General features: G+C 44.1%; 1 protein-coding gene and 1 non-coding gene across 2 annotated transcripts in view; both read right to left on the reverse strand.

Moving 5' to 3' along the window:
• Window positions 1–18,681, reverse strand: part of SERINC5 (serine incorporator 5) — a 40,879-nt gene that overhangs the window by 20,997 nt on the left and 1,201 nt on the right. Inside the window, exon 2 of the mRNA XM_065662689.1 lies at window positions 5,344–5,511. Coding sequence (XP_065518761.1) covers window positions 5,344–5,511 — 168 coding nt within the window. The remainder of the gene's footprint in view (window positions 1–5,343; window positions 5,512–18,681) is intronic.
• On the reverse strand, window positions 4,687–4,814 carry LOC136006117 (U6atac minor spliceosomal RNA). The gene has a single exon (XR_010608979.1). It is a non-coding gene; the product is annotated as a U6atac minor spliceosomal RNA (small nuclear RNA).

Genomic DNA, 18,681 nt, shown 5'->3' on the forward strand with positions numbered 1-18,681 from the left:
AGACAGGGCAAACATGCCAGCATTCAAAACAAGCAAATGGATTGACTGGAATAATTAAGAGACCTATCAATGCCACAGTGAAGCCAGGGCAAGCCAAGAGGCCACAGCAATGCCAAGGAAAGCAACTGGCCTATCAATTAATGCTTTCCAGTTCTTTGCTTGTAATAACATCACTCAGCAGAGATTACAAAGATGTATAATATCAAACTAACAGTATTTCTGAGAAAATCAGGGATTTGCTTGATATAGATGACCAAGGAGACAGATTTCTGCAACATCTGTACTTGGAACCAAGCAGCATTTCGCTTGAGACTTACAAAACAAAACAAAATAACACCCTGGCACCTGATTAATTGACTAAATTAAAACCAGATCTTTGTGTAACTGTAAATGGGCATCTTCTTTAATTGCATAGGTTTCTACAGATGGGTTTTTGACAGTGTATGTTCTTTTTTCCATTTAGTAGTAATTTCTTTACAGATCTGGCTGAGAGAAAATGAATGGATTCACAAGAACAATAGCTCAGTTTGTGCCTACACAAGCAACAAAGACCTCAGCTGTCATGTAGTATGCACAACACTATGCAGTAGCAAGTCATGGCCACAGGAACAGTCCTGTGGGATTGAACACCCTTTTTGGAGGCCCATGAACCTGAAGGAACAGAACAAGAATAAAATCAAACTCTTGGGGACCCCGACAGATAATAAGCACAAGCACAATGCCAGGGACAAAAGCGCTGATATAATGAAAAGGGCATGGTTTTGTGAGAGGATGATCTACTGCTGGGAACAATTTGTCAAGGCTTATGTGACTTTTTCACTGGAGGTTAAAAATGACTAGGTTTCGGGAGGGGTTTTTTTGTTGTTCTTTCTTTTTAAGTTCTCTGTCTCTGAAATACGTTCAGCTGCTGAACAGCCTGCCCAGCCCATGTGATTTACCAGGCTTTCCATTTGCTGGGTAGTTTTGCCAGCTGTTAAATCATGGATTAAATATTTGCCAAGTTTGATACAGTGAAATATTTACTTTAAAACTTTAAAAGCAACATAAGCTAATTTTTTTGGCATCTCAGTAGGGGACAAGGCATTCTTGCTGCAGAAACTCAGTATCTGCTCAGATAATGTAAATGCCACAACTGCTGCACAAGCAATGATGTTATCATAGCAACGTCAGCAATTTCCCAAGTGCAGTGAAACCCTTTGAGATGATAGCAACATCTACAGAAACAGGGGCAGGCAGCCCTGAACTTGCTTTCCCCTCACCGTGAACCACTGCTCCTCAAAATAAATGCAGTGCAAGAATCAATCCAACACAGCAGCACAATGCCCAGGCTGAGGCTTGGTCACTTCTGAGCCTGGGTCTGCCCCCACCCAAGCTTGTGAATGCAGGAGCGCAGGAAATAGTATTGGAGGGGGAATCAAAAGAAGAAGTGTGTAGAAATGGGCCTGAAGAGCCAGAATGAGACTGCTTTTGTTTGGATGTCCTCATCCAACAGAGGGAGAATGTGGCAGATGAACTTTGTTATAGAAACAGAGGAAGCATGAAAGAAAATCTGTGTAGGTGGGGAGACAAGGGCAAAAACACATGCTATCTTGCATCTTGATGATCTTAAAAGTCTTTTCCAACCTGGCTGATTCTCTATGATCTATGGCTAAATTCTCATCAGAAATACACAATGGGCATCTGCACTTAAAACCCCCATTTTTGGTAGCAAATTTGAATTTTAGCATACTGTAATAGTTAACATCCAAGATACAAACCTGGCTAGGGAAACAAGCCTGAAACCATGCTCTGCCAGAACACAAAGCCATCTAGAACTGAAATGCTTTGACAAAACTGAACTGGTTGTTACTGGGTTTTGTTTTCCTGAAAACATCTTTCTTAATTTTCCTTTCATTATTTAAGTAGGCCCTGGATATTCTCAGTGTAAAATGCTAGTTTTGCAACAGGTTTAACAGTAAAAATTTAATTAAAAAATCCCCAAAACACTACTTCAGAAGACCGAAACAATTATCTTCCTTTTCTTCTCTCAATTACCCTTTCGAATCCTGCCAAATTCAAGGATTTGCTTCAACAGAACATTTTTGAGTAAAGCTGTATCTGTTTTTTAAACCCAACAGAATTACTGGAAAAAGAAAATTATATATGGATATATGCATAGAAGCACTTCAAGTTGGATGCTGCTTTGCTTCATTTTGGAACAGAATCAAGTCTCTAAACCATTTCATGTAACTGAATATTGGTCTTTTGTGTGTTTCTGTCCGCATTACTGAGGCTCTCATGTCTTGATTGATGCTCTACCCCATCATTTGGCCTAATACACAACCTTGCTCCTCTGAAATCTATTCTACACACCACTATCCAAAATAGCTTCCTGGTCAAAACCACCCACTCCTTCCCTATCCCTCCAGTGCCTCTTACTTCTTCCACAGAAATCAAACACAAATGCCTTAGTTTCTTTGGATATTTTTCAGCATTTAACCCTTCAGGGCTCTCTTGGTGTCCCATGCGTGCAGGAACAGCTCAGGAGAAAACTCCCCCCACAAAAGACAAGTGTCCAATTCTTAAGGCTCATCACAAAATATGATGTTCTTAAAATCCTGATGGTTAGACTAGGAACTAAGGTTTTGAAACGATAACCAGATACTGTGTCCTCCCACTGACATACGGCTTCATCTATCTGCCAGCTTCGGTGAGGATGTGGAAGCTGAGACCCCTGTGACAGGGACTCATTTTTCCATCCACATTTCACGGCACAGAGAGGTCCCCAGCTCTGGGCTGGCAGCTGCAGAGTCTGGAAAACTGTCATAAATGTGTTTTAATAGACAGAATGCATGACCATGGGGGTAGATTAATACAACAAAACAAACATTTTTTTACAAGTCTGTTTAAGGTGTCCTTAAGAGATGTATGTTCACTGCTGCTTCCTCTCAAAATAATGCCAAAGGACCAAGTGCTACAATAAATACTTTTAGAACCACTTCAGACTTGGGAATTTATAGCTAATCAACAAAAGAAACCCCTCTCACTGACAAGGGGGAGATTCCTTTCACGTAGCATCAGTGTCCTTGAACTCTATATTGGTAAAGCAGACACATGGTTCCCTGCCAAGATTACGACTCCATAAAGGATTACGCTAAAATTTTATTTTTTATTTTCATATCATTTTAAAAAATCTGACTAAAATTAGTTAGAAGTCTGTCTCCTCTCAAGGAAGAGGGTTGACTTCCTAGAAGCATCATGCACAGTGTTAGCTTACAGTCCAGCTTCAGGACTTAGGAGTGCTCCACAATCCAACCAAAAGCAGAGGAATCAGTAAGTTCCCAGCACTCTTAAAACACTTTCAAAGCACAGTTCATCACTGGGAAACTGAGGACTGGTTAGTCTGAATAAATATTTCCAACGTGCACTCTATTACACCTGGGCTGAATTAGCTTCAGGAGTCTTTGAACTTACAACAGCCCCGAACATAATTATTAAATTAGAGAGCAGATAAAGAAAGCCTACTTTCATATGGTGCATTTACCATTCAAAGACATCAAATGCTCTAAATTAAGAGGGTGATTATCTTTCCACTTCACACTAACAGCTACTTTGTGCTATTTCTTCCCACACTGAGCTTTCAAGACTATGAACTGGAAAAGAAATTTGGCAATACTGAAAAGGATGTTGTTGAAGGCTTCCTGAATCACTTTTCTGTTGGATAGAGTATTTTTTGTTAGGGGTACAAGCTGCATTAAAACCACACAACTGATGGAAAATGACTTTATGAAATTTGGATATGAGCACGTAATTTGTCTCCCACACAGTTGAGTTCCCTGGGTTATTCACTTTTTTGCCAAGCTAAGCATCCAGTAAGTCAAAGTAATTCTTGGCAAGCAAATTCAGCACGCACATGTTGAGCAGTCACAGCTCACAGGCAAGCATCATGCCTGTATTGGGTACTCTTACAGGGCTGTCAGCAACTGCTGGTAGCCAGGGGTAAGAAGGTGGTGGTAGAATAACTCGAGCAAAGTGCTAGTAAAGGAAAGAAAATCAGGACAGAATGTACAAAGAGGGTACAATGGGAAAAAAGAAAGGTCGCTGGCAGCACAGCACAGAAGCCCTCAAACTAGCCCTATCATAAGCCTGCTGGTTCATCTGTGTTGCAGGCATAGGGTGCAAACACCAGCTTCTGGATCTTGAATGACGAAGAGCTAAGTGTTTCACAGACAACTGCAAGTCAAGTGCAGAAGGTAAGCTTGACCAGCAATTGGTTAAATGAGGAAACAGCCTTAACTGTGCACCCACTGGCACTCAGTTTTGGGAGGGTAATACAAAACAACTAGGTGACCTTCTTAGTGAGGGAACCATTCTGAACCTCCAGGGCATGCACAGCCTTGAAGCAGGCTCAGTGGTGAGTTTGGTGGAGAAACTTCAAGAATTAAGCAATCCACCAACTGTTCCCTCTACTTACAAAAACAACTTCTCTTCTTGTAGTTTGTAGGGGATGAGAGAGAGGATTTGTGCTATTGAGAGCAGCTTGGGCAGCTGAAGAAACCAAACCGAAGTCAAGGTACATCAGGTCCAGTGTGAGACTGCAAGCAGGCTGCTGAGCATTTAGCTTAGGAAAGTTATATTAAGACTCTGAAAGAATCACAGAATCCCAAGGGTTGGAAGGGACCTCAAAAGATCATCTAGTCCAACCCCCCAAAAACATGGTTAGATGCCACGAAGTAGGTGGCAGTGCCTTAACCGTATGCGTGTTGTATAGGCCACAAGGGCCTCTTCCATCCTTATCAAGGGGAGTGCTAACCTTCTCTCCTTTCATACAACGAAGCCTGAGTTTTAAACTCTGGTTTTAGCCACAGCTCCTTCATGCTTTAGAAGCTTTTTAATTAAAAAGACAATTAGAGATGAACAATATCTGCTGTGGTTACAGCCCATGTGAATAGGATGACTCAATGCACACTGAAGAAAACCCCTTGTAAAGGATCTGCAGCGTTATGCATGGCAGTAGTCTGTCACACAGCACCAAGAACACAGAACTAAAATTATAAATGCAACACCTGAACAGCTGTTTTCTAATTTGTTACTTCTGCTACTAAACAAGTTGCCAGAGGCAAACTCAATGTTGGACTGAATTGGTTTGTTCTACTACAACATGTCCCCTGATGGGCTTTAGTGACACTATCTGTGCAGCAAACCTGAGATGGGTTCACTGCAGAGCCATGAAAGAGGAGGAAGACTGCCAGTCCTGTGTTCCTTGACTCTTCACGTTGTGAAACACAATCAACAGGTGAGGAATTGTCAGGAAGGAGACCCATTTCCTCCCAGGGCAGCAGTGGGTTCATCTCTCTTACTTACGTGCGTTTTCATCTCGTTAGCTACTGTTGTTGACATCATGACACAACAGATGATAGTCACCAGCATGAAGTAAAGCGCATACATGAAGCGGGTGCTGGTTGACTGTTTGATCTTGGGGCAGCATTTGCAGCACAAGGAACAAGCGGCAATACCGCAGCAGCAGGCCAACTGGAAAAGAAGACAAAAACCACAAGTCATTCCATCACCCCCTCTAGGTTTCTGTTGCAAAAGTCAGTCAGCAAATCTGCGGGACTTCCTGTAAAACTCCAGAATTTCATAAGTCCTCTCCTCTCAGCTGAGCAGCATTTAAGTGGAAGCAGATTGCCTCGTTTATCAGAAGACACTAGGTTGAAGCACATCAGTTTCTATTTTTCCCACACGCTAAAGTTGAGTGAAGAGGATGAGAAGGAATTGATCCAGATTTCTTAATCCTGCTCTTTACTATCGCTGTGCAGCTCATGGTCCTGACATGTTTCACCCAGCAGAACAGGCATTGCAATGGTAAATCTCTGTTTCCTGCAATACACTCTTACTCCTCTGTAGTGATAAAACAAATCTGCACAAGAGGGGCAAAGCCCCCCAGATTGTTTACTTCTAACACAAAAACAAAATAATTTGGTTTTTAAGACAAGCTGGAGGCTTTGTTTCAAAATAAGCTGTGCAGATCCGTTTCAATTCACCAGAACCATACTGTCCTTTTTAGGTCCCATTTCTTGTGCTCACACAAACAAAAAACTGGTGGTTTTTTTTCTGTAATTTCTGATACAGAACTTTTTATGCTACCAAAGACTTTGAGCAAATCAAAGCGAACACAAAAACTGCTGGAACACTTGGGAAAACTGTCAGCAACAGTCTGGGATAATGGTCTGAAGGCTTTGTAAATAAACAACAGCTACAAAGAAAGCCAAACAAACCCAAACAAACAAACAACAAGCTACTAAAAGATCTAAATAATTTGGGCAGTAGAGAAAAACTCTGGAAATACTGGGCTTGCTGTGAACAAAGATAGCTGATCTTGAAGGACCCAAAATACAATGGCATCATCCCACACCGAAGAAAGCCAGAGAAGAAAGACAAATTCGCAGTTATTTAGACAACCTTTGCAAAGGTGAAAATGGTGATCTGACGTACAGGATGGCAAGGGAAAAAAATCACAGCTGCAAGGAAAGTAATAGCAAATCACACTTCAGCTACTACTGTCTTCAGTGTTTAATCAGTATTAGAGACAGAATTCCTTGTGTATTTTAGTTCTTTTTACCTGCAACTGAAGGTCCACCAAGACAAAAACCAGGAAGCACAGCAAAAAGCACGTAATTGCTTTATTCAACAGGGAAAAGGTACTGGCTGGAAGGGCTCTACCTTGATGCTTATTATTTCCTAACTGTTAACAGTATCATTGACTTTCAAAGAAGCTGGATTCACCTTCCCTGCCTTCTACATTTAGAAAAGTCATATATAAATATATAAGCCTTATTTTTATACATAAGGCAGCACTGTTCTTTGCCAGGCTGGTCCTTGCAAAAGGCAGCAGCTTCAAATGGCTCATGCGCTTTCCCCAGCACCCGTGACCACAGGAGGCATTTCTGGACATCAGCATGCAGCCAGGAGCAGGGAACCTCTCTTCCAGGTCTCACTGCTGCTAACCCAGAGCGACCTGAGCCCTCTGCACTTCCATTTTTGAGGGTCTCACTGCGGCTGGTGTTTAGCACAGGGGTGGCCTGTGGCCAGTGCCAGGGACTTGAGAAGACCGAGGTTGCTTTTTCCCAGTGTTTCCTCATCCCTCAGAGGGACCATGGATCAGAGGATCCCCTGCTGTTTAGCAAGCAGCTGTACAAGAGGGATGGGTTTTCTTAGCCCTTGACAAGGGATTCAGAATTCACAACAGCCACATTTGAGTCACCCAGACAAACTTTGCTGGCTTGTATGTGCCTTTTTGCCTCCCAGAACATTTCCTCTTCCAGCACCAATGACTGTACGGCCCAGAAAAGGGGGTTTCACGTGCCTGTCTGCAGACACGTATCTGATGTAAGACCACAGAGTCTCACAATCAACCCGGCTGATCAAACATCATTTTGAAGAAGTGTCTTGAAAAGACTCCCAGCTTATCATTTCCTTGCCACGTCTATGTGACGCAACACCCAAGATCAGGCTTCCTCCCTTCAGCTCTGCAGAAAGCAGGTGGCAGAGGCCCGTGCCTCGCCCAACAACAGCTCTTGGGTTTGCAGGAGACATGAAATAGAGAGAGTCCAAGCCCGCTCCCATGCTGCCCTTCCCTCCATCCACTGCTGGATCACACGCCAGCAGAAATGGGGGCCTCAAAGCACACAGCTGCTAAAACTGCTGCTGCTGCAAAGCAGAAATCCTCCCCAAAACACACAAAGCTCCAACTGTGGGGAATAAACAGAATGGGCTCGTGCTGGCACCAAAGCTGGAAATTGAAAGTACTACGTGCATAAGCACATCATACAAGTATACTTTCAAAATAGAAGTCAGTGCTGGCACAGTGGCAATTTCATTTTTTATAGGTAATGAAATTAAGTTAACTTTTACAGCATCAATACAATTCCAAGAGACAAGAAAGCTATGGTAAGTCACTGACTCAGCAAACAAACGGAATAATAGCATTTCAAAACAAAAGCGTACCAAAAGAGTATAATCCATCCATTCCAGAATTGTGGGGGAAAAAAATAAAAAAAAAAAGTTAAAAAATTAAGATTAAAGGTCCTTTCAGTCTGTACCAGAAAGATCCAAAGATCCCACAGCAAGCTTCAACTGCTGGACACACTTGCCATAAAGTTAAAAATTACAGTACAGAAGTAAAAAGGTATGCAGCTTTGGCATTTGTAAGGGAAACATTTTCCTAAGCCAGGCGAAGAGAGCTCTGCCAGTGAAATCCCATTTGCATCCAGCAAAGCGTCTGCTATTCCAGTCCTGGGTCTCTGGACCTGCTATTTAAAGGAACAAATACTTACACAGAATATATAGCTCAATTTATGCATTGTTCCACATTACTTAGAGAGACTTTAATGATAGTCTCTAATACCGAACACACACCCTATAAACTGGCAATATTCGTGAAAATACCAGTGTCTTCATCTTTTTTCAGCACTCCTTTCAGCACTCTGAATAGCCATGGAAACCACAGAAAGTTGGTTAGGTCATTCAGCCACAGCCCCAGACTGGGTGGTTTGGGGTTTTACCCCTTTTTTTATTTTTCTTTTTTTTTTTTTTCCTGTTTTAAACTCTGGTTATGACTAACCACATTCTATAGTGGAACACCATGAAATAAGTGTTATCCAAAAGTAAATCAAAACAGTCTCTGTCCTGAACAGTAAGATGCTGGCCACAACCCACTGACCTGAGAGGTGTCAAAATCTTTGGGTGACAGGCTTCAAAGCCCACATACACCGGTTCTCTGTTAAGAAATTGCAGTCAGCTGCAGCTAAACCACACAGCCGCTTTTCCATGGGCATGGCCCATCTCACCTTGCTTCTGCCTTTTGACTGCAGAGAGCCTCTGCCCAGGGGCTCAGGACCCACTGGTGCAGAAGTGCAAGCCAGTAACAAACCCTTCCCACTTCAAAAAAGACGGCTGTGAAAAAATGCAAGTAACGTCATAGATCTTTTACAGGTTAAGCTATCATTAAACTAAAGCTCCTTCAAAGGATGCAGAAGGAACCCATCAGCGGTTTTCAAGACACAGACAACCCAAGGCCTGTGACAGCTGCCCTCAGGCAGGCCTTGGGAATCCTGGTCTGTATCTACAGAGCTTCTTCCAAGGCCAGGGTCCCCAGGAGAGCAGGGCAATGGCATCCAAAGGCCAGGCTTCTCTGGCAGGAGTCTCATGCTGCAGTGGGTTCTGGCTTCATCTTTCTCACACAAAGGCTCTCAGCAGCCAGGCAGCAAGTACAGCCGACCCAGCTTCACATCCCCTCACCAGGTGAACACCACGGTCTGACAATCATTACAAGCACTACACAAGTATTTATGCCTCCCACAAATACTTAGGATCAGCTCACACTAACCCACTGCGTACACCAGCCGGCTGCTGTGCGCGGTGCTACCCTTTCAGACCTCAAGGAGGGTGCACTGCCAGCTTGCCTGAGATCCCGAAACTTGAAAATCTTGAAAGCAGACTGCGCCGTGATGCGCACTGCCGGGACCATGGCTGACCTGACTGGTTCCACAGCAGCAGCTGAGGAAGGCTGCTTGGAGAGCATTCCTGATGAAAAAGAGTCAAAGCACAGCTTCACAGGTGCTTCTAATGGTGGCCATGCTGGCTGCACAGCCACTGCTCCCCCCAGCCCTTCTCCTCTGCTGGCCACTCGCTCACTCCTATCCCCGCGTCGCACCTCAGTAGCCCTGACTGTTGTTTCTGCTGCTGGGGGTGACCAAACAGAGCAACCTACTGGCTAAACCAAACTAAAGAAGGTGTGGAAATGCCGTGTCAGCGCTTCCCAGCTGCTGGTTTAGTGCACAACGGTGGAAACCATTTTACCACTTCAAGTGAGGGCACAGTGCACGGGCGGGAGGGGAGAGCAGAGGCGGATGTCCCACACCAGTCCTGCATGCTTTGACCCTTCTCTGACCAGATGTTTCAGTGGCATTTTCCTAGCACTCCATTCAATTCGAGGGCAGCAGGGTACTGCCCCTTCCAAAGAAGAGGAACAGTGATTTCTACATGCACACAGTGAGGAGCAGAAGCAAGCAGACTGTGTAACAGCCCTAACTGTGCAAACCACTTTTACAAGTATAGGCTGGCCTGAACATATTTGCATGCTCCCATTCTATGCCAGCCTGGGCAGTTCCTATGGTTAACAAAACAAAGTAAAAGCACGCCTACCAACCTGAGCACAAGCTATTGGCTCCCTGCAATGGATACTCCACAAACACACACTTAACATCTACCACACACACACACACACATACACACACACACACACACAAGACTTGATTTTTGCAAGCTGTTATCCAATCTGATAGATCAGTGGAATGAGGCGTGACGGTAATGTTAAGCACACACATAACTACTTACATACAAGGCTGAGAAGTGAAGTGAACGTGTCCTGACTACTACTTTCAGAGAGACAGTGATGTTTTTAGAAGGTATTTTCCACAGATGTTTCCAAAAAAGTCTCAGAGGTCCCAGAAAATATTTTGTGTAGCCATTAAAACAAAGTGAGGAGTTTCAGGATCCCTGCCCAAAATAGCCTATGGTATTTTTAAATTATACAAACCATAGGGAAGTATCAAGCTTATCACAACAAAGCACTCTTCCTTTTGGAAGACTTCAACAGAAATGGTAACAATCAAAGGGAAGAAGAGCATTGGGAAAAGGAGTGCATACTTTAATGAAAGGAAGACCCAACAGTCTTTCATCTCTTCCCTCCCATCTGACTGCCCAGCCTGAACAGCCGGGTAGACTTCATGTTTTCTGGCCCGTCTGCCGAGCACAGGAATGTGCCTTGCTGAAGCTTCCTTTCATGGGGGGCCTGCAGCAGCTTAGCTTTTCATGCAGTGCGTGATTACCTGACTACCAGCACTATCTGGGCCCTAAAATGTGCAGATAATGCAGTCACCGAGCTGCTAACAGCAACATCTATCTAAAACACCCAAACATCTACTCTCACAGCTACATGCAGCACCCAAGCAGGCTGGAAAAGCAAAGCAGCCAGCCCTGTATGAACAAACATGCTGAAGCAGCTAGACACCAGCCCTTGGACTTTTAGTTTCATGCAAGAGCCAACCCGTTTGTTAGTGCACTGGTTCATGAAACCAAGATGCTTGATGCCAGGTATCCCAAGCATTAGGAGCTGGGCTCAGACTGTTATTGAAACCACTCTCTGCTATGCATATATATTTTGCAAAGGTTTCTTCAGCCAGACACATGATCACACAGCAGCTTGTCCTCTGAAGTAACTAAACTCAACAAAGAGGCTTCATTCTGTCCTTTGTCTGACTTAACTGGCTTTTCACTGCTGCTTCTTTACTGCTCAGACTCACCACATGGCTTAAGCCAAGATGTCTTCTGACCAGCATACCAGTTAATCAAGTGACGACCTATTTTTGGGAGTCACCTCATGCTGCAAACTGTGCAAAATTAAAACCAACTTCAGAGGACAGTCACGCCAGCCACTGCCCAAACACTGCTTTCAATGAGGCTTTCCTGCCCCGCGTGTCCAAAGCAAAAGGGCTTGTGCTCTGCACCAAGGGCCAGAACTGCCACACAGCACCACACAGCACTAAATCTAGGAGAGAAAGCAGCATCCAGGACTGCCATGCCAAGAGCTAAACTCCACGTGAGCCGCTGCCAGGCGCCAGCAGAGCTGAAGTTAAGCTGAACTGGGGACAATTCCCTTCTGTCTCCATTACTCAACATTCTCAAGCATTATTAAGCAGTGACTCAGCTCAGCACTAGACAACAATGTCACTGCAAAACGTCTAAATTAAAGACTGCGCAACTGCTCCTCTCCTGATGATTTTGGAAAAATCAAGACAATTGTTTAGTCTGCCATGAGCCTCACAATGCATCACATCACCCAGTTCCCCAGCAGTAGGGCTATTTTTCATTAGCATAGACCATCTGGATTTGACAGCAGTACGAGGTGGACTGTCTGTCCCTCTGGTTGCTTACAAGTATCACCAAAACCACAAAAAACCCTCCCACCTTCTAATTTGTCTGCTACAGTTCCTAGTCACTGCTCTTGATGCCACTTTCTCCACTAGCTTACAGGGCCTTTTAATTACCTGGTCTCATTTGAAGGCTTTCAGACTTTTCCTCCCAGCACCTAAATTGTTTGGGGTTTATTCCTGCACCCCCTCAGATTTCTCCTACAAGATCATGGCAGCATCATCAGCCACACTGCAAAGCACCCAGCCCTGGCTCCTCTCCCCAGCGTGTGCAGCCACAGAGGGCATGAGACTCTGCCACAAAGCCTGCCCTCCATGCACACCTTGCATAGGCAGCCAGTGGCTGTACTTAAAATATAAGTTTTATTTGTACTGGGGCCATGCCACGGGGGTTACATGTAAGAGCATCTAGCAAGCCAAACACTTTGTTAATGGTTCAATAGCACCCTCTGCTCTACCTGCCCTTCAATCATGCCTATGTGCTTTTGGGAGCAATTTTAAACATACTCTCAGGTCACTGCTGAAAACAGACCGCTATTTTCATCAGTGACCTGATCCTGAAGCCTCCTTGCATTGATCCCTTGACAATCTTCACTAAGAGCAACCTCTGCTGGGTGACAGGTTCAACTAGCCTTTCCTACCATTTCATATTTCACAGTTTTCTCATTCCAGCTCCTGCTGCAGCCGCCTCTCTGCCTTTCAAGGTAGAGGAGCTGCTAACAGAACAACTGGAAGATGAAAAAGACAAGTCAGCAATGTCAAGCAAGTCAACTTCAGCCCATCACCTCATACAGTGAGCAGGTTTTCCCCAGGTTAGCTCTGATGCTTGAGACCAGGACTCTAGAGGTAGAGTGGCTGATGCAGCTGAAATGTGCTGCATAGCCAGGGACAGAGACTGAAGGGCGGGGCAGTAACTGCTTAAGTCCATGTACCACTGCAGTGAAGAAGCAGTTCAAATGAAACATAGAACAGTTAGGGTTGGAAAGGACCTCAAGATCATCCAGTTCCAACCCCCCTGCCATGGACAGGGACACCTCACACTAAACCATGTCACCCAAGGCTTCATCCAGCCTGGCCTTGAACACCACCAGGGATGGAGCACTCACAACCTCCCTGGGCAACCCATTCCAGTGCGTCGCCACCCTAACAGGAAAGAATTTCCTCCTTATAGCAAATTTAAACTTCCCCTGTTTAAGTTTTAACCCGTTACACATTGTCCTGTCACTACAGTCTCTAATGAAGAGTCCCTCCCCAGCATCCCTATAGGCCCCCTTCAGGTACTGGAAGGCTGCTATGAGGTCTCCACGCAGCCTTCTCTTCTCCAGGCTGAACAGCCCCAACTTCCTCAGCCTGTCTTCATACGGGAGGTGCTCCAGTCCCCTCATCATCCTCGTGGCCCTCCTCTGGACTTGTTCATCTGTACGCATGGACTTCAAAGCATGTATCTAGAACAACTGCTTCACTTCTGAGTGAACTAAAAGCTCTGAGCTGTTCACAAAGATTTTGTGTCTTTAAAAGATGGTTGCATTACTGAGTCCAAGAGGACTTTAAGGCAGAGGGGAAAAAAAAAGACATAACAAAGATATATAAACACAAGCTGAGAAAGTTGGGGCTGTTCAGCCTGGAGAAGAGAAGGCTGCGTGGAGACCTCATAGCAGCCTTCCAGTACCTGAAAGGAGCCTACAAGAATCCTGGAGAGGGACTCTTCATCACAGCATGTAGTGACAGGACCAGGGGTAATAGGTTTAAACTTAAACTGGAGAGATTTAGATTGGATATTAGAAAGTTCTTCCCTCTGAGGGTGCTGAGGTGCTGGCATAGACTTCCCAGAGAAGCTGTGGCTGCCCCAACCCTGGCAGTGTTCAAGGCCAGGTTGGATGGGGTTTGGAGCAACCTGGTCTAGTGGAAAGTGTCCCTGCCCATGGCGGGGGGCGTTGGAACCAGATGATCTTAAGGTCCTTTCCAACCCAAACCATTCTATGGCTCTGTGATTAACACTTCGTACAAAGTGGCAGAAGCTGCTGATACAAAACATGAACTATCTCTCACCACATCATATAAAAAAAAAAAAAATTAAAAAAATATGCCTGCTCAAAGCACTGTTAAAGATGTTTCAGTTTAGATCAGTGTCACCAGGAGCCAGCTTCGTACATTTGCAGACTGGCAGGCTCAAGATGGAGCAGGCTCGCGTCTTCCATTGCTTAGTTCTTGATGAGCATTTCAAAATACACTGACTACTCCAGAAGTATCTTGAACAGGACTCCTGAACACTGTTTTGCCAGTGACTGTAACATAAGCCAAGGGAAAAAAAAATCATATAAGATAGGTCTCTTCACGCTAAGAACGTTAAGAACGGTTCCTGCTAAAACTCAGTGTGAGAGATGACAGGTTGACAAATTTTGGATCAGCCCTGCGCTAGACAGAAAGAACTGCAAAACTTTTCATCTTCTACCTGTGAACATTTGTATGTTTAAATACTTGAGCACACGCCACCTCTAATTGCTGGAAGCTCCAACCACTAAATTGCACACATCAGTCCCAGCATAGTTATCACTAATTAAAGTGAAATGAGATTACTGGGTGTGTCAGGACTCCCTTCAAAACAAACATGGGGCCACCTTCCCCCACAGGCTATCATGGATGAACGCTATTGTCATCCTCAGCTCTGGCCGTCCCAGTCCCTCACTGTCTCATGCTGTAGCACATGCTGACATTGAAGCCTGTCTCTTGGGTGACCTGAATAATGCAGTAGGCAAAATTCAGTTGGCAGAATGGTTGATTACAGCCTAAAATTCTGGGAGGCCAGGAAATAAACATGTAAAAACATACTGGAGCCCACACAGTTAAGAAAGAAATGGAAGTGCCATTAATTCAGGTATGCGAAGGACCTTGGAAGCAACCTAAGGTCCAAGCATCTTCACACAGCTAAGTTGAGAACACCACCTAGCCTCAGCAGGTATTTGGGATGACAGTAGTCAGCAGCAGTTGCCAGCTCCATATGAGACCTTCAGCTTATCCTGCAGTCATAGCTCAGGCTTCCAGGCTCCCCTAAAACAAGAATGTCTTGCACCACCAACTGCAAGTGCATCCCCTGTAATGGAAGTCTCAGTGACACCAAAAGCACCCTGGAATATCTACACTTGCAAAAATTAAAATAAAAGCAGTACTAGGACTTATATCCTTCTGCAGAAAAGTATCCCCTTGCCCTTAAAGGTGAAGGTCCTGTTCTTATACTGCCTTCACTCCACAGCTGTAGAGCCATGGATATTTAAGCTGTTTCTTTAAACCCAGAATGCAACCAACCTGTGGGATGTGAGAGAAAAAGACTAAAAAAAAAAAATACATTAAGCAGCAATGGAAGATTAAGCAGGAATGAGAGAAACTATCTTCTGCTAGAATGAAGCAGAGTCTCTTCTGCTCCTTACGCAGTGCCAGGGCAAAGATTCCAACATAGTGATGCAAGTGTCAAATGATACAACACTTCAAGGATCTCCCTGTCTTTTGGTTGCCTTTTCTTCCCTATCTAATCACTTTTGACTCCAGCAGCAAATTTTATCCAGCTACAGAAGGCAGATAGGGGCCTCAAATATATGACATTATTACGATTTCCTTGAAAATAGGCAAAAGGTTTAGCAGAGAAAAATGATCTCTCAAACCTGAGCAAGGAAAAGGCTGCAACACGAGTTCAGTATTTATCAGGTAGAGAATAGATGTAAGATACCAAGGTCAATGGACAAAGCTGCAGAAAAGTAGGCTTTGCTAATTCAGTTGTTCAGGCAGCCATTTATTTAAAACAAAACCTCCATGTTTCTGCAAACCAGGGAAAAAAGTTCTTCCCAAATCCGTTTTTCCTAACTGCATTTAAGTGGAATGCACTACAATACAGACCACAGACAGCTAGTTTCTTCTTCGGTCATGATTAATAGCAGTGGCGGTGGCTTGAAAAGTCAGGATGTGTTCCGGGGAGCACCATGTGGAGTGGAGCCAGGAACCATCCCACAGTACTGCAGCATATCCCACCACACACATGCTCCCACCAATGCCCCAGCATCCCCAGGGGACATAAACCTGGACAAGGATGACAGAGCCACCCTTTTCACCCTGTGATGAAAAGAAAAGACCATGAGGACAGGACTGCAAGACCCTCCTCAGCCTGCAGATGCAGAGAGTACCAGAGAGGCATGCAGACACGGAGCACAAGGCAGGGCTTCCCTCCCTTGCCCCAAAAGCCATGAGCCTCAGAAGTCGTAAGATTGGCTGAGACCAGTCTTACAAATAAAGCACTCATTTTCTATTAAAAGAAAATGTCCAAAACATAAACCCAAAACCAAACCCCCAAACCTTAGAATAAAGAGGCCTGGGTATAAATAAAAATCTTACACTCTTAACTGCATTTAGTATAGCATATGATTTCTAAGCACCGAATGATACCAAGAAAAGCACTCAAGATTTAACAGACCTTCAGAAATAGCTTTATAAGCTTTGATAACTACCAGTTCTTATTGAAAAATCCATCTTCTTGAAAAAATCCAGTTACAAAATGCTGCCCCCCCAGCCCCCCAAATTAATGTTAACTATCTAAATTACACTTATTTAACTCTGGACAAAATATATTCATTGTAATAAAGATTTTCTGCAACAGCTGCTTTTCTTAACCATGATCTCAACTTTATTCCCTTGAGAATAACTACTGAAGAAAAGCCAAATGTAAAATCCTGTTTCCCGTCAATTTAAGCAGATGTTTTTATGTAATCAAAAGCATTGTGGAGGCCCAAGCCAAACTGTATTCTCACTGTGTTCTCAAAATAGGCCTACCAATGAAGCACTAGCAAAAGAAGAAACACTTAGCAAGCTTATTACAGCTCAGAAACCTAAAAACTGCAGTTCTCTTTGAAACAAGGTTGTACACTGCTTGATAAAAAACAACTCCAGAAATCACAATTTATAAATGGCCAAGTTTCCTGAAACCAAGTTCCCAGGGTCCCCTTGGCAAGGATACAAGTCACACAGCAACGTTAATTAAGACTATTCTAAATAATTTTTGAGTGCAAAATCAGCATAACCGAAGTACATTAAAGTTTGGCAGCTTGCCGCTGTATCCTTTAACAACAGGAATCTAGGCTGTGAAACCTGAATTCATTTATTCAGACAGCCACCATCAACTAGATGTTTAGCGTGGTTTGACCCAAAAGTACGGATCATTCAGCGTCTACTTCACACCAGGAAAATTTGCTGGCATTACTCAAGGAGAATAAAATGGGTACTCAAGTGATGTTAACTCACGACAGAACTCCAGTATCAGCTACAGACATCCACATTGGGTAACTGCAGCTTCACAGCCCAGAAGGACAATACCAAAGTTTTCAGGCAGTTCTAGGAAAGCAGATCCACAGAAACAGAGATGGATGCAAGATATATAAATGACAAAAGTACTTTTTGTAAAACCCCATTGGTTTGGGATATCAACCCCATTAAACCAATATATTTTAGGGAAAAAGGAGGGACCCAACCTCAGTGTTGTTTTTCAGGACTTGTATAAAGTTCCATCTTTCCTCAGGCACACCATCTCTGTTTCTGGAGACAGGGTCAACTTCATCTTTGGAGGAACATTTAAGGAGCAGCCAAATTCCTTCTTAGTTTTCCAGCTTGATTAACACTACCCATAAAATACCTGAGGAAGCTGGGCTGGGAGGGAAAGGAGAACTTCTATCCCTTTTGTTTTTCTGGTTAATGTTAAGCAAACATCCCCTCATCAAGGTTGGAATAAATCAAGCCACGAAGGCAGACCATTTTTCTCCTAACAAAAGTTACGCTGCATGCTATCGAAATGTGGTTTATGCCATTTATCATCTTAGCCTGTAAAAAGGTTATCCACACTACATTTGCTGGTGTAACTCCAGCAATATGCCGTACATAGCACAGATAAGTCTTACATCCAGAATAGTGCTTCAGCCAGCAGAATACATCTCCCCAGGGTATTACATAATTTTGGCACTATGACTGCATGCACTTCAGGGCTTTTGCTTTGGCTCCAGCATCACTGAGGAGTTCAGTTTATTTACAGACTCCACAGTGACACATCAGTGTCAATAAAGCACATTACTTTCAGATATTACTACACATTGGATTTAAGAATGCCTCAAAGTTTGGTCACACTAAAGCCATGCCATTCACTACACGAGTCTCACAATGGCTCCTTCCTCTTGGCATTGAGTTACTTCTCCAGGAGTTACACCAAGAAAAAGCCACGCAAATGCAAACGGCCATGAACCACGGCAGTAACAGCACCCACTAACAGCACTTTGTGAGCTGCTGCAGAAGCTGCTTCACAAGCTGCCAAAATGGATGTGAAGCAGCAGTCAGGGAGGCATCCTGCGCTAAGAGGAACATCAGCAAAAGTGGTTGGTTACTGCTGTCTCCCGAGACCACCCAGGGCTGCTTGGCAAGGCATGGTGGAGCTCCTGGAGGGCGTGCGTGCGGAGGCACGCTCAGCAATCCTCCCAGCCCAATGAAGACTAGAAGAACCACAGCCAGAATACCAAAGCTAGTCCGGGATTCAACTTTCCGGAGAGATCTGAGGCTTTCTTCCAGTTGGTTCACACAAAAGCAAAAGAATAATGAGACGCTGAGGGTGGGCAAAGTGATCAAAGAAGAAACACCGCCAGATTTAAAACCGCAACGTGTTTAAATATGTAAAACAACAGGAATA

Source organism: Lathamus discolor, chromosome Z (assembly GCF_037157495.1).
Source record: "Lathamus discolor isolate bLatDis1 chromosome Z, bLatDis1.hap1, whole genome shotgun sequence".
Classification (NCBI taxonomy): Eukaryota; Metazoa; Chordata; class Aves; order Psittaciformes; family Psittacidae; genus Lathamus; species Lathamus discolor.